This window comes from Anoplophora glabripennis, unplaced genomic scaffold, assembly GCF_000390285.2.
Source record: "Anoplophora glabripennis isolate ALB-LARVAE unplaced genomic scaffold, Agla_2.0 scaffold89, whole genome shotgun sequence".
Lineage (NCBI taxonomy): Eukaryota > Metazoa > Arthropoda > Insecta > Coleoptera > Cerambycidae > Anoplophora > Anoplophora glabripennis.
The window spans coordinates 1297152-1314810 of record NW_019416262.1 but is presented as its reverse complement, the minus strand read 5'-3'; the positions used below and the strand labels follow the sequence as shown (position 1 = coordinate 1314810).

At 32.8% G+C, this 17659-nt stretch overlaps 1 protein-coding gene across 2 annotated transcripts in view; it reads right to left on the bottom strand.

The window, feature by feature from the left end:
- The window catches only part of LOC108903670 (facilitated trehalose transporter Tret1-like), a 56132-nt gene that overhangs the window by 21664 nt on the left and 16809 nt on the right, over positions 1-17659 (bottom strand). The window contains exon 2 of one of the 2 annotated variants that reach the window (XM_023457315.1): positions 2486-2679. In XM_023457315.1, the coding sequence (XP_023313083.1) occupies positions 2486-2679 (194 nt within the window). Of the gene's footprint in view, positions 1-2052; positions 2090-2485; positions 2680-17659 lie in introns of those variants that run through there. The other variant, XM_023457316.1, reaches the window with a different exon arrangement.

Genomic DNA, 17659 nt, shown 5'->3' with positions numbered 1-17659 from the left:
AATACGAATTTATGAAATATTTTATTATTTCTAATTAGTATTGCTAATAGTAGTAAAAAATTGTTGGATATTTTATGCGGTATTGACTTTTATACTGTTATGACTTCATCCAATAGATATTTTGAAAGCGTTCAGAGCCGTACTCAGGAAAAATTTTAAATTATAGCCAAAACAAGCTAAAAACTTTTGAAGCGATTATAATAGTAATATTCTCTAATTCAGAATTAAAAATGACTAGATTTTGTCATAAAAATAGCAGCGACGTATTTAAAAAATTAACCCGATGATGGCCCCTCAAAAGCGAAACGTTGGATTGCAAAAATGTTGACGCCATTGTATAGAGCGAAAAAAGTGGCATTGTAAATATGTAATTTATTTTAAAATTCGTTTTCAAATAAAGCCAGAAAAAATTAAATAATTTTGCAAAATTTCGTTTTTTTCCGGATATCTCCGGAACTATCCGGAATTTTAAAACTTTCTAAACAGCATATTGTTAGGTATAATAAAACACAACATTTTTCTAATCCGAGCCACCCCGTATTTTTTACCGTTTCCTAGATCCTAATGCTATCTCATCCTTATCTTGGACACACTGTATATTTATGAATTCATCAAACTTAAAAAAAATAAGTACACTAATCGATCCGACGGAAAACAAATTATTGTTTATTTTATTTATTCACTGTTCGACTTATGTTTATAGCAATACTGTATAAAAATAGTTTTGGGTCAAACAATGAGACAGTTTTTAAAATTTGTTTTTTCCGTAGAATTGAATGGTGTAATCAGTTTTTGAATGTTTTTTAATTTAAACAAATTATCAACAATAACTGAAAAATTCATTGTTGGAAGTCATTCTTTACTTTTTTGCATTTTTGAGCATATTTTTGAGCTGTGATTACAATTTTTTCTATTTCACCAAAAAGTAAGTCAAAACGAAAAAAATACCGGCAGAATTCTGTACGATGATTTTTTGAAGTAGAATTTTTCTTTGAAAAAAAAGTGTTTCAGGCCGAAAAAAATTAATATCTCAGAAACTTCTTGATTTTTTTATTTAAAAAAATTTGAGGTTATTTAAGATAGAGCAATGTATACTTTCACGAAGTTTCATCAAAATTAAATTATTTTTGCGGAAATGAGAAATAAAAAACGAAAAATCAGAAAAAAAACTGTTTTTCGCATTTTTCTCGGAAATTTTGCGGATATGTTAAAAAGTGACCTCTACAAAAGTTGTAGATTTTTACATGATCGACAACTTTTGTATTGGATACTTTTTTGTTTGACGTCAACTTTCGCCAGAAATCCCAATGATACAATTTTTCATAACTTCAACCCCCAAATCAACCCTCCGCCGCCCCTGCTCACGCATTTATTTTTTTTTTTCGTTTATCATAAGCCTCTTTACCACTTATAAAAGTCCAGGTAACAATTTTTTTTTCTCTCGAAATAAGTTATTTTGATCGATCTATTAGTCAATTTCTAATATGGCAAAACAAAATCAACGAGAAAATTTGAATAATGCACAAAAATAAGTAATGTCATATAATATTTAAAAGCCTAACCTAACCTAACTATAGTACCTACAATATTTTTTATAATATAATTTTTTTGAATTACAGTAAAATTATCATGTTTTGCCCCTTCAATTTTTATAATAAAAACTGAAAAACAATTAATACGTTTACCTTTTTTAAATTTAAAGGTACTTATAGTTTTTGTTATAAGTAAACGTATTTTAGATACACTGGCAATACTTTTAAATATTAACTTTTTAGAGAACTTCTTTGTATTGAGGTATATACATATAGGTATATAGGTAGGTATATTATACATATAAATCAATGTTAGTCTCTGTGTCATTTATAGACTCAAATGTCACTGGATCGATTAACCTCAAATTTATGGGTTATGTTCGACACATTACTGGAAAGGTTTAGAAAGTAGTTTGAGGAGTTTTCAATAGGTGGCGCTGCAAAGCATAGTAGGGTACAGTGATTCTATAAAGTCACTGTTATAGTAGGGTTGAGCTAGTTATATGTAAATAATACTTACTGATCCATGATATGGCTTCTTGTCCTAACAGTATCTGTTCTTTNCATTCCTCCCTCTTCAATGGGTCCCTGTGCCCTTAGGAAGCATTTCCGGACCCATGTTCATATGAACTTTTTTACTTAGTTTTGATCATAGAATTGGACTGTTCAGGGTTGGCAGCTAATTATGAGACACCCTGTATACATATAGGTATATATGTAGGTATATTATACATATAAATCAATGTTAGTCTCTGTGTCATTTATAGACTTAAATGTCACTGGATCGATTAACCTCAAATTTATGGGTTATGTTCGACACATTACTGGAAAGGTTTAGAAAGTATTTTGAGGAGTTTTCAATAGGTGGCGCTGCAAAGCATAGTAGGGTACAGTGATTCTATAAAGTCACTGTTATAGTAGGGTTGAGCTAGTTATATGTAAATAATACTTACTGATCCATGATATGGCTTCTTGTCCTAACAGTATCTGTTCTTTTGGATCATTTCCTGATAAACTAGGTATTAGGATGGTAGGAAATCCTAAAGTCATACCAAAACCTAATAGAAGAACGTTTTTTACGCATACCGCTATTATTTGTGGTAATGCTTCCTTAAGGGCTGATCGCTCTTCAGGACTAGCTGTTTCACTGAAAGAAATCGTAATGCATTAAACATCTACATACAACAAAATATTCAATTCAGTTTTATTAGAAAAGGGTTTAAACATTGTAAAACATTTCTGTAGACATCTGAAGGAATAAAAAAAATAGAATAGGATTGAAAATTGGGGTATAAACATAAAATACTTTTATATATATTTTCCATAGTTAAGGAAATAACAGTATATTTCGGTATTTTCAAATTGTTTTAAATCAAGTCAAGTCAAATAGTAATGATATAAAATCAAGCTAAGTAGTGGGTTTTTTAAAAAACTTAAGAAATTCCCATAATTTAAAGGCATATTCGTCTTTGAATGGAAGAGATAAAGTGAACTAATTACTAATCATTACCTAATTACATATCTATTACTGTATCTCAAATTGTTGATTACCGTTAACATCAATAATATATTTTACAAATGAAACGTCCCAGATCAACCCCAATTCATAGTCACAGGTTAGTTTTTGTTCAAATCTTACATCTAAGCAGCTACTATAAAATATGTCCCGTTCATTCCCGGTCATCCTACATATTAAGAAAAAGAAATAGAAGCTGATTGACTAGTGAAGACTGTGATACTATTGGTTGAAACGGATTGAACGGCATTCCTTTCTAAAGGACGACACAATCAGATTTCATCATATAATAGTTTTCACGTCCTGTGAATGTTATTCGTGGTTTTAATTTGTTGCGGTTTTATATTGTTTTGAATTAATTTAAATGCCTAGCATCAATTATGCTGATGAAATAGCTGACGCAAATTTCGCGAATAGGTTAATATAGTCAGTAATTTAATTATTTTTTGTCTTTGTCTAAAGATATTCTTTAAAATTTTATACTCCAGATATATTTCCATTTTCCTAAATCGGTTTCCGTTTAGTTTTATGGTCAGGCTGTGGTTGTGTGCAATCGTATACTTATAGTTGGGTACCAAATTTCTATGCAATAATATATTAGCAAAGGATAAGGCTAAGGTTTGGAAAGGATAAGACTATGGTTTGATTCTATAAAATCAGTTTAGCACCCTGTGTATCAAAAACAAAGGGTGAAATATCCTTACTACAGAGGAAAGAAAATTGTTCTGAAACACCTTGTGTAACCAATAATCTTGTATTAAATGTGAAGCTAATATCTTCAATGATTCCTGAATAATTTATCAAAATATATTCTTCCCACTTCTCATCCTTGAAGGATCATAAAGTCTTAAGGATAGTTTTAGAGAAAACGTCAATCTTGTTTTTTTTATTATTTAGTTTAACGAGAGGAATCAATCTTGAAAGTTTATAGCTATTGCACCTATAATTCGTTATCTTTACTTGTTTCGTTAAACTGAGACCTTTCATTACATATTTAAAGTACTATGATTTTTCGGGTTGTTATTTCTTTAGCCTTAGCCAAACTGCACTTGTTACTCTCGGGCTAGGCTCTGTGAAGGTGAACCCACTATCAGAACTCCTAGGCCAGGGGTCGGCAAGTAATTTTAGATGGGGTCCGGATACTTTTAAAAATTTTTAACGAGGTCCAGAAAAAAAATTCATATTTCTTACAAATGTTCATTTGAACTCAAATTTAATATGCTTACTAACCATTAAGAACTCAAAACACTCACACAATTGTAAAATACTAGAAAAAATGATAAGGTTGGCACTCAAACGTGAAAAAAAAAACATTTTTTAAATAATTTATTTGAGTAATTTATACTTTCAAAAAATGTTTGGCGGTCCAGTATTTTACCTTCCGCGGTCCGGACCTGGACCGCGGTCCGCCAGTTGCCGACCCTTGTCCTAGGCCCTCCCTGATGTTAATTTTTTTTCTTGTTGTGGCTCCAAAGATGTTAGGGAGAGAACCGCTCCTCTATGAATGGTAGATGTTCCCCAGTGGCCTCTGTAACTGGTTGCATTCAATTCTTACAAAAGTTTCGCCGTTCTTCACTATCGGCATCTTCAGTGGTGACTCTACAATCCGTGGCATAAGAACCCGAAAAATCATGGTGTACAGGTTGTGAAAGTCTTGAAACCACTTTAACATATTCTTATATCGTATTTGTTTACAAATATAATATCTGCATTGACGTTCACTTTAGTATCACGTCGACCTACAAATACGACATTTGAAACGGTTCCACGTTCTAATCAACCAAATAAAAGTTTCTCATGGTGCAACAATTCAACTTTTAAAGATGAATAGGGGTCATTTGCAAAGTGACAACTAGATTTCTTGAGGCGTTATTAATATTGATATTTATAAATCATGCGGTGTGTTCCACTTTAACCAGCACATATTTTGCAACGAATAGAGTACCTACTCGATAAGATCTACCTTATCATAAGTCACTTTTGTTTTCACTTCAGTTTAGAAAATTTAAAAAGATAGATTATTTGTTAATAAATTAATTAATATCCTAATTGAATAGAAAAATTACGTATGAAGTCAATAATTAGGCACGTTTAGCTGTTTTAGGTTAAATTTGGCAACAAAAATTGAACTTTTTACAGAATGATTAAAAAATAGCGTCTTATTAGTGTTGTGATAGATTATATCTATACGTATATAGAACATGCCTTGGTCAAAATTTCAAATGAACCAGGGTCAATTGCGACCCTCTACCAAGATATAGCAGCTTGAGCATGTTAGCAATATGATTTTTTTTAATATTCTCTAAACTAGATTATTGCGTTACCCAATTCATTTATTGATACTTAGAGCTTAGAGATATTATTGCATTTAACTAATCTACAAATTACTTTTGCCAACGACCAATGCGACCAGTTTGGTACTTGGCACATATCAAAAATGTTAATTATCAACTTTTCGAAGTCATCTGATTAATTTTTTTCTATAAACATTTCACAAAACATTTTATTGGAATATTCTACTCATACCGCTTTGCAGTCACCATCAGTAGAATCACTCAGACCGCTAAAAGGAGGAAAGAATTGATTTTCGGACCCAAGTACTTTGGAGACTTTTAGTCAGTAACACAAAACCAACAACTTACCACAATTTCAGCCAATTTGTCCGAGCACACATTTTCATAGACAATGCGGGATGCTTTGTTATTATACCATAATATTAGAGCAGTTACAGTGATTGCTTGTTTTTTCGTTATTGTACAGTGTGGCCCATCGAAAACGTATCGTAGGGCATAATTGCCACAGAAAGATCTTGTCGAAAAAATGCTGCAACACGTCGATTTTGTTTGTGAGGAAAACAACTTTTGACGTGAAACTCATAGCCCAAATGTCATCATCCTATGCGCAGGTGGCACCCCCCAAAATTTTTTAAGTGGGTATGGGGGTCAAGTGATACGTCATTGAAAAGGGTTTTTGAAATTCGGTCAATTCGTTTAGAAGTTACGACGTCTTGAATTTCATTAATATATTTCACTAAAAATGCAGAAATTAAATCGATTTTATTCAAAGTGAAGGAATTTTGTCATTTCTACAATCACATATCCCTGCAGATTATTTCGGCTTGTTCTTAGTTCTTTATGAGTAAAAATTATCACATGTTGGCTCGCAAAAAATTTCATTCGATTAAAACGTTTTAAGATAGGCCCAGTAGTCGTCGGGTAGCTGATTTGTGACCTGAGTGTGATTTAGACGTTTCCAAATTAAACATTTTAATTACATTAATCATGGTGTACACTATTCCAGAGAGTGTGGAAATGATTGAACTTTATTTTAAAAATGGCCGCAGAACTATTCAATCAAACAAACATGTTACGGGTAAAATTGTACGCGAATTGTTGGCGAAATTTCGGGAATCTGGTTCTGTTGGAAATAAGAAGAGGCAGATTGAAAATCCGGTACGAAATGAGAGGTGGAGATACCAGTGTTGGACCAAGTAGCGCTTGCAATTCTGTAGTCATGATTGAGCGTGCAGTGAATAATGCCAATTTTTTATTTAATGTGTATTTTTTCAGATGAGAGTACTTTTTTCTTACATGGTACATATGACCATCACACAACTGTCGTTACTGGGTCGATTCAAATCCCAAGGTATTTCACGAGGTACATGCCCAAAACCTACATAGGGATTGCCTTGTTGATCCATTCTTTCTTTCTGGAAACTTGACAGGCGACATATACCTAGATATGCTTGAAAATGCTATTGGACCAGCTTTAACTAATATTATAGAGCGCAGTGCTGGATACATTGAACAGTAAATAGTATTCTAAGAGGATGGAGTACCTCCACATTACTCGTAGATTGTGCGTAATCATTTGAAAAAATCGTTTCCAGATCCGTGGATAGGACGAAGGAGCGCAATTGAGTGACCTCCGCGGTCGCCCGAATTAAATCCCCTGGATTTCTTTTTGTGGGGATACGTAAAAGGTAAAGTTTATTGCACTTCGGCAGATACACTAGAAGACTTGTGGGGACGAATCGTGAACGTATGTCATGAAATGACACCGCAAGTGCTGCAGAATGTACGACGACGATAATTTCTTTTTAAAGTAGATTTTAAAGCAAAAAGAAACAATTAGTGCACTGATGAATGAAACCTAAAATTCTATAAAATTATGTGAAATATGAAGCGTGTCATATTTAAATTTGAAATACAAAACATGTATTCCAATATTTATATTTAAATTATCATGTGTTATTTTTTATTTGCTTTGATCTTGTCTAATGAAACAGTAGTACATATTGATTAAACGACTATCCTGAGGAATTTCAGGTTTGGATGAATTTTACTTTTTAATAAAACAGATATCCTGTCATTAGCTATAATTATGAATAGACTGTCTGATGAAACGATTATAAGTAAAATGTGGAAATAAAAAAATCTCCTAGTAGTAGCTCTTTTTTACGCATTCGTCTTTGTCGAAGGTGATGGGAGAACAACAATAATACAAAATACTTCTTCGTATGATTACATTATTTAACAATTTCCATATATCAGGTATGTGTTTTTGTATTAATTACAGGGTGTCCCAGAATAACGTGTACAACGGAAGACCACAGATTCGTGGACTCAAAGTAGGCAGATTTAGATCCGAAATCGCTTCATTTGACCGCTAGATGGCCTTAAGGTTCATGAAAATTTTTTGAATTTTGTAAATAACTCGAATACGTATTATTCGATTTTGATTGTTTTTAAGGTGTGGGCTTTTGCTTTCAATCTACACATTTCGGTTACACAGAGTGTTTTTTTAAACTTACAACTCCTACAAAATTGATGTATGGTGATAATATCCATTCATAACCTTTTCCTCTTTCAGGCAATAATGACAACCATTTTTTATTTGATAGGTGATACCATTTGGAAGTTTTTGTGCCCCTTTTAAAGTTTTGATTAAATGAGCGGTTTGGGTACAAAAAAATATTTTTTAAACGTATACATTTTCTTGCCACTCATACTACAATACTTAACAAAGTGTCAGTAGGCTCTATTTTGTAGGTTGACTGTAATTTCAGTTTGATCTTTAAGTCATTGTACCTGCCAATTCTGTTTTACTAGAAGCGGAATAATAAATATTCACAATGAACATGTGTATGCTCAAGAAAATCAACATCCTATCAAAGTGTACATTATCAGCATGAATTTCGCATCAATGTTTGGTCTGGGATCATTAATACCATTATTATTGGCTCTGTTATTCTACCCAATCGACTGAATGGGGAAATTTATTTAGAATTTTTGCAAAACCCGAGTTATTGAAAGATGTGCCGTTATTACTCAGAGCTAACATGTGGTTTATGCATGATGGCACCCCACCACATTTCACTGTAAATGTCCGGCAGTATCTGAACCAAATATTCTCTCGTCGATGGATCGGTAGAAGGGATAATGCTTCTGTTAACTAGCGTGAACGTTCACCAGACTTAATATATTGCGACTATTATCTTTGGGGCACTCTGAAAACAGTGTGCATGTTTCCACATTTAACACTGAAGAAAAGTTGTGGAAGCGTATTCAAAATCAAAATACCATAAATGTTTTAAAAAATGGCCCTTAAGAACTGCAAAGGGTGTCATTTAACTTTCTTCGCCTAATTAACCTTTGTTGAAACAATGGTGGTCATTTTGAACAGTTTTTGTAAAGTTGTACTTTTAACATCAACTTTGTTACTTTTATCTCCAGCACTTTTTATTCTATTTGATTGTTTTTACGAATTATTTCAATAAAATTAGGCACGTTGTAAATAACTCTAATTTGTTGTATGTGTGTGTATCCATATCGAAAAATGAAGAAACGTGGTATATCTTATCGTAGTAAACACTCATTAAGAATTGGCACGTACAATGAATTAAAGATCAAAACTGAAATTACAGTCGACCTACAAAGTCAGAGCCTACTAGCACTTTGTTAAGTATTGTAATATGGTAATTTAATCAAAATTATAAGTATAAGAGGCCCAAGAATTTCCAGATGGTATCACCTATCAAATAAAAAATTGTTGTTATTATTGCCCCAAAGAGGAAAAAGTTATGAACGGTTATTATCACCATACATCAATTTTGTGCAGTTGTGAGGTTTAAAAAACACTGTATAACACCAAAATTTGTAGATTGAAAGCAAAAAGTCCACACCCCAAAAATAATCAAGATCGATTAATATCTACATACTCGAGTTATTCACAAAATTAAAAAAAAACGCTCGTTGAGGCATTTCGCCCATAGTTGCTGTCCCACAAAATCTTCATTCAGGAGTCTTGTCTGTGGAGTTAGATATCTTTTGCGAACCTACATTTCTGGAATTCATTTGGTTTTAGAAGAAAATTGAATATGTTTGAATTAGCTTAATATATTTAGAATAGAGCAGAATATTTATACAATAATGCATTCGATTATATTATAATAGCTAGTCTCCTACTGCTGCTGTTAGAAAAATATTTAATAATTACTATTTTAATGCTAGCATATATTTTTTTATATAAGTAATTATACCTACAATATCTAACATTACTTTCATACTCTAGTCGAATTAGAGTTTGAACGTGAAAAAATTATTAGTAAGCATTTTATTGCACTTTACGATGGGGAACAGTATGTAGAATGATAATATCAAAAAAGTAACTCAAAAGAAGTGACGCTTATTTGGCAAATTGCAAGTAAGTGGCAGATTTACGTGTTTTTTCACTTTTTTGACTGCCCACGAAAATCTAGACGACCTATCGGAATATTAATTATTTTATGTTGTATGCGATTAAATCACCTACAATTTAAGGTCCTAGAATAATTTTACACTAATTTATTAACTGTAAAATAAAGGTCGAACGCGGAAATATCAGTTTTCGAAAAGTGCGCATTATTACTGCAAAAAGCGATGGATGTTGATGAAATTTATTAAAAAGATGGTCAATCTAATGACCAACATGTGTACCAAACGTCGGTTCAATTGACCGTGAAATTGTTGCTGCAGTTATTTGTTAATAATTTCGTTTATTTTTTTTGCAACTGCAACTGCAAGAAGTCAATTTCATAAATATCGGTATATAAAGTTGAAATTAAATAGCCCTTTACAACTAACATCTCAGTGTCAGGTAAAATCCGCTCGAGAATTCGCTTTTTTTGCATTGCAGAGAAATCATCTACGCCTTTTTGTTCCCAAGATAACTTTTTATTTTATTTTAATTGTTAATTAACAATTGGACGTATCGGACCGGGATTTTAGCACCAATTAAAGAAAGGATTAAACTTTTATTTCCAAAAACTTTACACTGATAGTTCATGTGTAAACGCGCTAGAAGGAGAAAGAGCGCCGGGCTCGCGCACGCGCGTGATCCCCATCCTATGTCGCGCACGAGATTTTTTAACCCAAATTGAAATGTTCAAGTCAAAAATGATGAGTGGTTTAACTGTGTTGTTAAATATTACTACAGTTTATTCCGTCAACACACAGCAAATAGCTATGCAAACCAAACGATTTTCTATCTAATATCTTTGAATTAAGTATATAAATCTGCACAGTTTGTTTTGTACAGATAAATCTTTATGTTTTTTCGTATGTAGGCTTTAGTAGGTCACTGGAAGTCGGTCATCAATTTTGCTAAATAAATCTGTACCTACTGCTCTTTTACGCTTAATTGGACAATAGTCAACTAAAATAGATGATTATGTGAATAGGGCAGATTTTATTTGTAGTCAGCTAACAATAGTTGACCTTGCTAAGCTAAATGTTTCTTTATACATATATTTAATATTTTCAAATAATAATTATAAATATATAATGAGATATTAAGTTGTCAAGAGTACATTCCAGCATTATGCATTAGCATAAAAATTTAAATATTAGTAAGAAATACTGATGATTCAGGTTTAATAACGCGTTTTATCATTGGGATTTCTTGTTGTAAAATATACAACTTATACAAGATGTGAAAAAATTGCATCTGCATAATATCGTGTTATTATTAAATATATTTCATTTTAAATGTAGGTATAACAATGCAAGTAATTTTAGTTTTTATAGTGATATTTTTATTCCAACACAAAGTACAGACCATGCGGTTAAACCTTTGATTGCATGGTCAATGGACAGTATCTTCCAAATGGCCGCCACTGCTTCTGATGCAAATTTTAATCCTTTTTAGGAAATTTTCTGTATCTTTTCCCCATAATTGCGGACCTAGTTCGCCAATTACAGTAGGTACAGATATATTATTTGAGCTCTTCAGTCGTTTCTGAAACATTAACGTACATCTTATCCTTCACATAACCCCACAGAAAGAAATCCAGCGGTGTCAAATCATATGATTTAGGCGGCCAATTGAAGTATTCGTGATGCGAAATGACAAGTTCAGGAACCTGCTCGCGCAATAAGGCTATTGTTTCACTGCTTATATGGTATATAGCCCTATCAGCATATTTAGATATCGTAATCCATTGACTGTAGCGGTAATACTGGCTACGTTTTCGGAGAAATACGGCCTTATAACTCTGCGACTCCAGAAACCGTACCAAACAGACTGGTTGTGAATGGAGAGGTTGTTTGACAATCACTTTTGGGTTTTCGATGCCCCAAATGCGACAATTATTGATGTAACCTTGAAAGTGGAAATAGGCTTCATCACTAAAAATATTTTTTTTGAAAAAATCAGCGCCAACCTCTTACCCCATCGCCGTCGGTCGGTTTCAAATCTTGCGTTAGTTGGATTCCGTAAGGATGAAGGCCTAGATCTTTGTGCAAAATGCGGTTCATGCTGGTTTGTGAAATGCCACACTGCTGTGAACGTCTTGCAATAGACAGACCAGGATTTTCCGTGACATTTGCAGAACAACAGCAATGTTTTCGTTTGATCTGACTGACTGAGCACAAGTTGGGTTCTTAACATCAGTAATCTACCCTGGACGTTCAAATTTAGCCACTAAATTCACTATTGCTATAAGAGAAAACGCATTTCCTGGCACCTAAGGATTCTTCGTAGTCTCCACGAAATTTTCATTATCCTTGTAGTGAACTTTTATTACATCTAAGCGTTGCTCAAATGAATATCCATCCATCTTTATTAATCGCGTTGTTAATAAGTAACGGCTACCAAATATGGCAGCTTCATTTGTCACAAATAGGTCATAAAAGTGTTCTATTAAATTCCTTTTTGACAACTCAACATTAACCTGAAATAATTATTTTTAACTAAAATTTTGATATAGGTACCTAACTTTTTCAGTTAAGCATAATTTGATACTTAATCTTGCTAAGAAACAGCACATACGAAGAAATATTCAGAACTGTAAGGTCCTAAATGATTTACATAAATGTTCATTATTAGCTAGAAAAATTTATCCTTGATTAACTGATTGATTGCACTTTTTTTACTTATACCTACTTCTCGTTGAAAAATAAGTTAATTCAAATCAAGTACAAACATTTTCATAAAGTTATCACCTGATGAAGGCATCATTTTTATTGCTTTTTAAAAATTAAAAACTTTAATACTAAAGAGAAATTTTACAAATAAGGTTTTCTTATTCTAACTATATAGATAACATTAACCGACCCACCCCCCTCCAAAAAAAAATAAATAATATTATGGAGCACTCTTAAAACGGCAATTTTCTTTTGTGTTTGGGCAAGATTTGGTCAAAAAAGCAAAATATATTTTGTCCAAAATATATATGGTATGCATTAAAATCAGCGAAATCATCTTTAATTACAGTTTAAATTATTTCATCCCGGAAATGAAGGTCGGGGGGCGCGATGACAAAAGTAGGAGTGGTCTCATTTCGTGATTGTGTTTTATTGCTTAAATGCAATTGAAATGAGATTGATTAATTTATAAAAATACAAGTTATTTAATTGTTTTGAAAAACCATAAAGAACTTATGATCAATTTTCTAGCCAATAAAGGTCATTGAAACACTTTAATGCATTGAAATTTTAATAACTTTTTTTTCTAGGTACATTTCGTTCTCTGACCGTTCTCTAGCCGTCAGAGTTAAGTCAAAAAGTAAAAATTTACTGGCTGTCGTCAAAAAATAAATGGGTAGGTATAGGATATTTAGAAAATCCGTTCTATGATTTGCCAGTACAGGAAATTTTTTTGGATGAACAACTATTGTGTTAAAATGTAAATAGCTCACTACCTCGGGTTAAAGTGAAAATAGACGAAAGATAACTTTGTCAGTGCCGAATTCATGACAACCGCCACGACACCCGGTACACAAACCGTCGATTCCATTATTATACAGGAATCTACAGAAGACGTGGTTGCAGAAAGTTGCAAACAAATTAATACATATACTGAAAAAATCCAAGGAGGTATCCAATTTTACGGTCGCGCAACATTGGGCGACCAACAAACAAGAAAGCGACAAAATTCATACGAGAAGACTATACAATGAATTCCGCTGAAAAAATTTGGAGTTACCAATCAGATTTCAATGCGTTGATTCGGGTCAGCCTTCCGCCAAAAGTATGTCCACCACCGGAGCCAGAGTCAGTGCCAAGCTAAAGCTACGTCGCCGTCACCATCCATCGCATCTAGACGATGTCCAGAGAGTCTCCCATGTTGACTTTGAGCAGCCCAGAGAGGTGACAGCAGACGTAATTGTACGCTACCACAGACAGACCAGCCGAGTCCTCAGCAAATTTCAAGGTCAAGATCCAGATCAATGTGTCATTACCACCATCCCTAGCAGAAGTATTATATTCTAAGACGAAGCATCTCTTGCCTCACATGAGCCGCTCCCAAAGCAAACCCGCAACTACCGTGTCGACCGTCATCCCCAGCCGTCAAGGTTCCCCCACGGAGAAAAAGACGATCCTGGATAGTAATACGGAACAAGCCCTACGAAAAAAAAAATTAAGACTTTTATTTATTTTTTTACTAACCTCTGTTTCAACCCTTCTGTGTACACACAGTCGTGTATATAGTTAGTTGTATATGTTATCAGATAACCAAAACCAAACGTAATAATCTCCAAAGAAAGGAGGTGTCGTAGGATAAGACTTAAGAGGAGGTTAGCCTTCGAAAGATGCCATCTGCAGAATGTTCAAGTTCTTGTAGTGGGAGCAAAGGTCGTGATAGTCCCAATGTGTCTTTCAATGGTACCGTGGTGAACGAAGACTACATTAAAGGTGACCCAGAAGAAGTCTGCAGAATATCTACGAATTCCTTATGTGATGACCTGAGTTGCCTACGTGTGGTTGTATCAAAACCGTTCTTCAAACAATGGTGGTCTTCTGAGACATCTACCACAACATAGAAGATGCTCACAGGGCAGGAAACGTTTGGAAGTATTGGATGGGACAGGTTACAGAGGCCGCCACAGAACGTCTCAGAGGACCATTATTTTCTGAGGTCGGTTTCAGCAAGAATTTATATCAACAACAAAGTTGATCTAAGTGTTCTGATAGTGGGTTCATCCCCATAGAGCCTAGCCCAAGAACAATAATGGCTAGTTAAAATTTCCTAACCAAGGCTAAGGAATTGTGATGTAAGTCTGCGACCAGCTGATTTTTCTGTCTCATGTGAAATTTGAAGTCCATGAATTTCGAGTAAAACGAATATATCTTACAATTAGATATGGAATGCACTAAATAAAATAAACACATTCATATAGATAAAATTCATATGTGTATAGAATTGCTCCCTCCTAACATAAAAACGAAGATTCATCTTTTTCATTCGAAAATAAAATTCAATTATGTTTTAAGTGTGAATTACAGAGTTATAGACATAAAGAAATTGTTTATTTCATACATATTCTAGCAATAAATAACACTCGAATAAATTAAAACGTATATTGATTAAAAAGTCTCTAATTCGAACCGTTTTAATACACCGTTGCTTCGCTTTGATACTGGCATAACTCGAAATATGAAAATATTACAGGAAATGATTTTTACAAGAATAAAAGTATTATAAAAAAATTTTAGTTTCGTTAAATGAAATCATTTTTTGCCTGTGCTTAAAAAAGACCTCTCATTGACGTATGTTATTAAAATCATAATAGTTTATAATTTTTTTTACTTGTGCCATTGTTTAAGAAACACATAATTGAATTTTAACTTTTATATTGAAAGTATGGTTTCAGACCGCCCGTCCACCCTGACCGGAAGTCAGTTTTTCTTAATGGAATGGCATACTTTTTCTTATTGATATCGATTCAACGCCGAAAACTAATCAACTGTAAAAATTTATTAAATTAATGGCTTTTGACTTTATCTGAAAGTGCAACTTCCAAAGTCGAAGTTGCGCAATAAAACCACAAAGTTTAAAATAAGTATAATATAGTCGAAAGCCATTAAATTAACAAATTTGTGCAGTGGAGACAACCTGGTTAATGTACATATTTAGGTTACCTGGTAGTACAGTACTGCGCTTCATTTTTTTGTGTCACTTCTCAGGGGAACACCCATTATTTTTTGAAAAATGATGATTTAGAGAAAAAATTTGTATACAAAAGTTCATTATTTTTCGGTGTAGAATGGAGATCAATAAGAAAAAGTATGCCATTCCATTTTAAAAAACTGACTTCCGGTCTGAATAGGCCACTTCCGGTGGGAACCGCTGGTTGAAAATACCTCCAATCGATCCGGTACAGTCCATTCACTATTAGGAGGTATTGAATTTTTCATTTTATTAGATGCCCTAGATTTCAGAAGGAGTGGACTGATGGTCTGAAACACCCTGTATATTGTGCTACTCTCAAAGCAAAGCAGCGATATATGAAAAACACTGTTTCATGGCACCACATTGAAAGTGATATCTCGATAGACTTTGACCTTTGTATTTACGTTGGTTTAATCGATTTATTTAACGACTGAATTTATTTTGATCCAAGGAATCTCCGGTTTCACATTGTCCACATATTTACAGATGCTTTGTATAGTAAATGAAGCACTGCAGTTAATCAACCTATTACTGATAGCAATGCAGTTATCAATACAAAAATTGGTCTATTTTTATAAAAAATGCCAATGTTACTGATAACACTACTAGGTATATCAAATTCTAAATAACTTAAATTTTAATAACGGTGTAGGCAGCTTGAATAATTGGATAAATACTAAATTGAAGATTGCTGTGAGTAAAAAAGAAGTTGTCGTAGAAAGCTACTACTGAAATGTGGTCCATTGGTTCTGGACACCCTGGACTGGAGAATATTACTCGGTACCTACTTCAGCAGAATGTCACTGCGTACTTCTAAATTGCGGGTTTTTCATAACACGTGTTCAGTCTAAACGTAAGTGTAGGTATTTTACAGTACCCGGTATTTTCCACATAATAAATGAAATACTGTGGTTATGTAAATAAACATTGTAATTTGAAAACTATTTGTTTTCATGTAAATTTGGCCAACATGAATTAATACATTATAAAATATAGTTCGTGTTCGCTCATACAGATTTTTCTTTAAATTATTTCACATACAAATATAGTGTGTTTTATCTTTTATTGTGATAGAAAAGTAGGGCAACTTAGGCTAGTACAGAAAGTATGTGTCAAAGTTTATAGATATACAGTATGATTTTTAAATATTCATTAAATCTTATGTAGATTATAGATTTAGAACCACTTGTGAGAATTAATTTATTGTTGGTAAACATCATATACTACTGGCCAACATACACTTGATATCCAAATTCCAGGCCGTATTCAATCATTTCGTGGCTTATCTGATGTATATTTTTTATCATTTCGTAGAGCATACTACGCCAAAAATATATGAAGTAATGAGAATAATCTTGCATTTGATTTTTTTTTTGTAGACTTTATCTTAGTAAGAAAAACACGAAGACAATATTTTCAAACTCTAGTTGAGTGAGTATTAATAGTACCAAGAGTACTTTTACAAATCTTGCAGGTCCTAATGGATACATTTTTATTTACTGTCACATCCGAAAAGTTTCCTTTAAATATTTGCAAAAAAAAAGAAACAATAAAGACTTATAATGTGATTTTATAACTAGACGGAATATAAAATGTATTATTTGTACCTACCTCAATTAAGAATATCTAATTTTTTTAAAAAAGCTGGATGTTTTTAATTTTACCTACTTAATTTTCAATAATAATTTGAATAAAGATTTAGTAATTTAGCCCAAAGCAGAAACTAAAATTTAATTATTTACAAATAAAAAATGCTTACAAAAATATATAGGCGATATTTTTCGACGTGAATAAGTTTCCTGTTAGGATTTATAATATTTAGTTCTGCATATAAAATTAGAGTAAGAAACCATGGAACCTTCCACCATTTCTAAAATAATTTTTAAAATCTTTATTATTATAGTCTGTTTGGAAATGAAAGAGAGTAATAAAACCCCGAGATAAGAACCGGCCATGGGCGTGGTAATATTTCGTTTCAGGTAATTATCGGGTAACACTAATGCTAACAAAAATGACAGGGATTGGAAAATCGACTATCTACAGCCTTTTAAAGGAAACAAAAAATGAAAAAGATACTGTAAATCCCCCAAAATCATCTACAGGGAGGTCAAAAGTCGTTATAGATGATTTCTTCAAAAATGTCATTCGCAGAAAAGTACACTCATTTTATTTTAAAAAA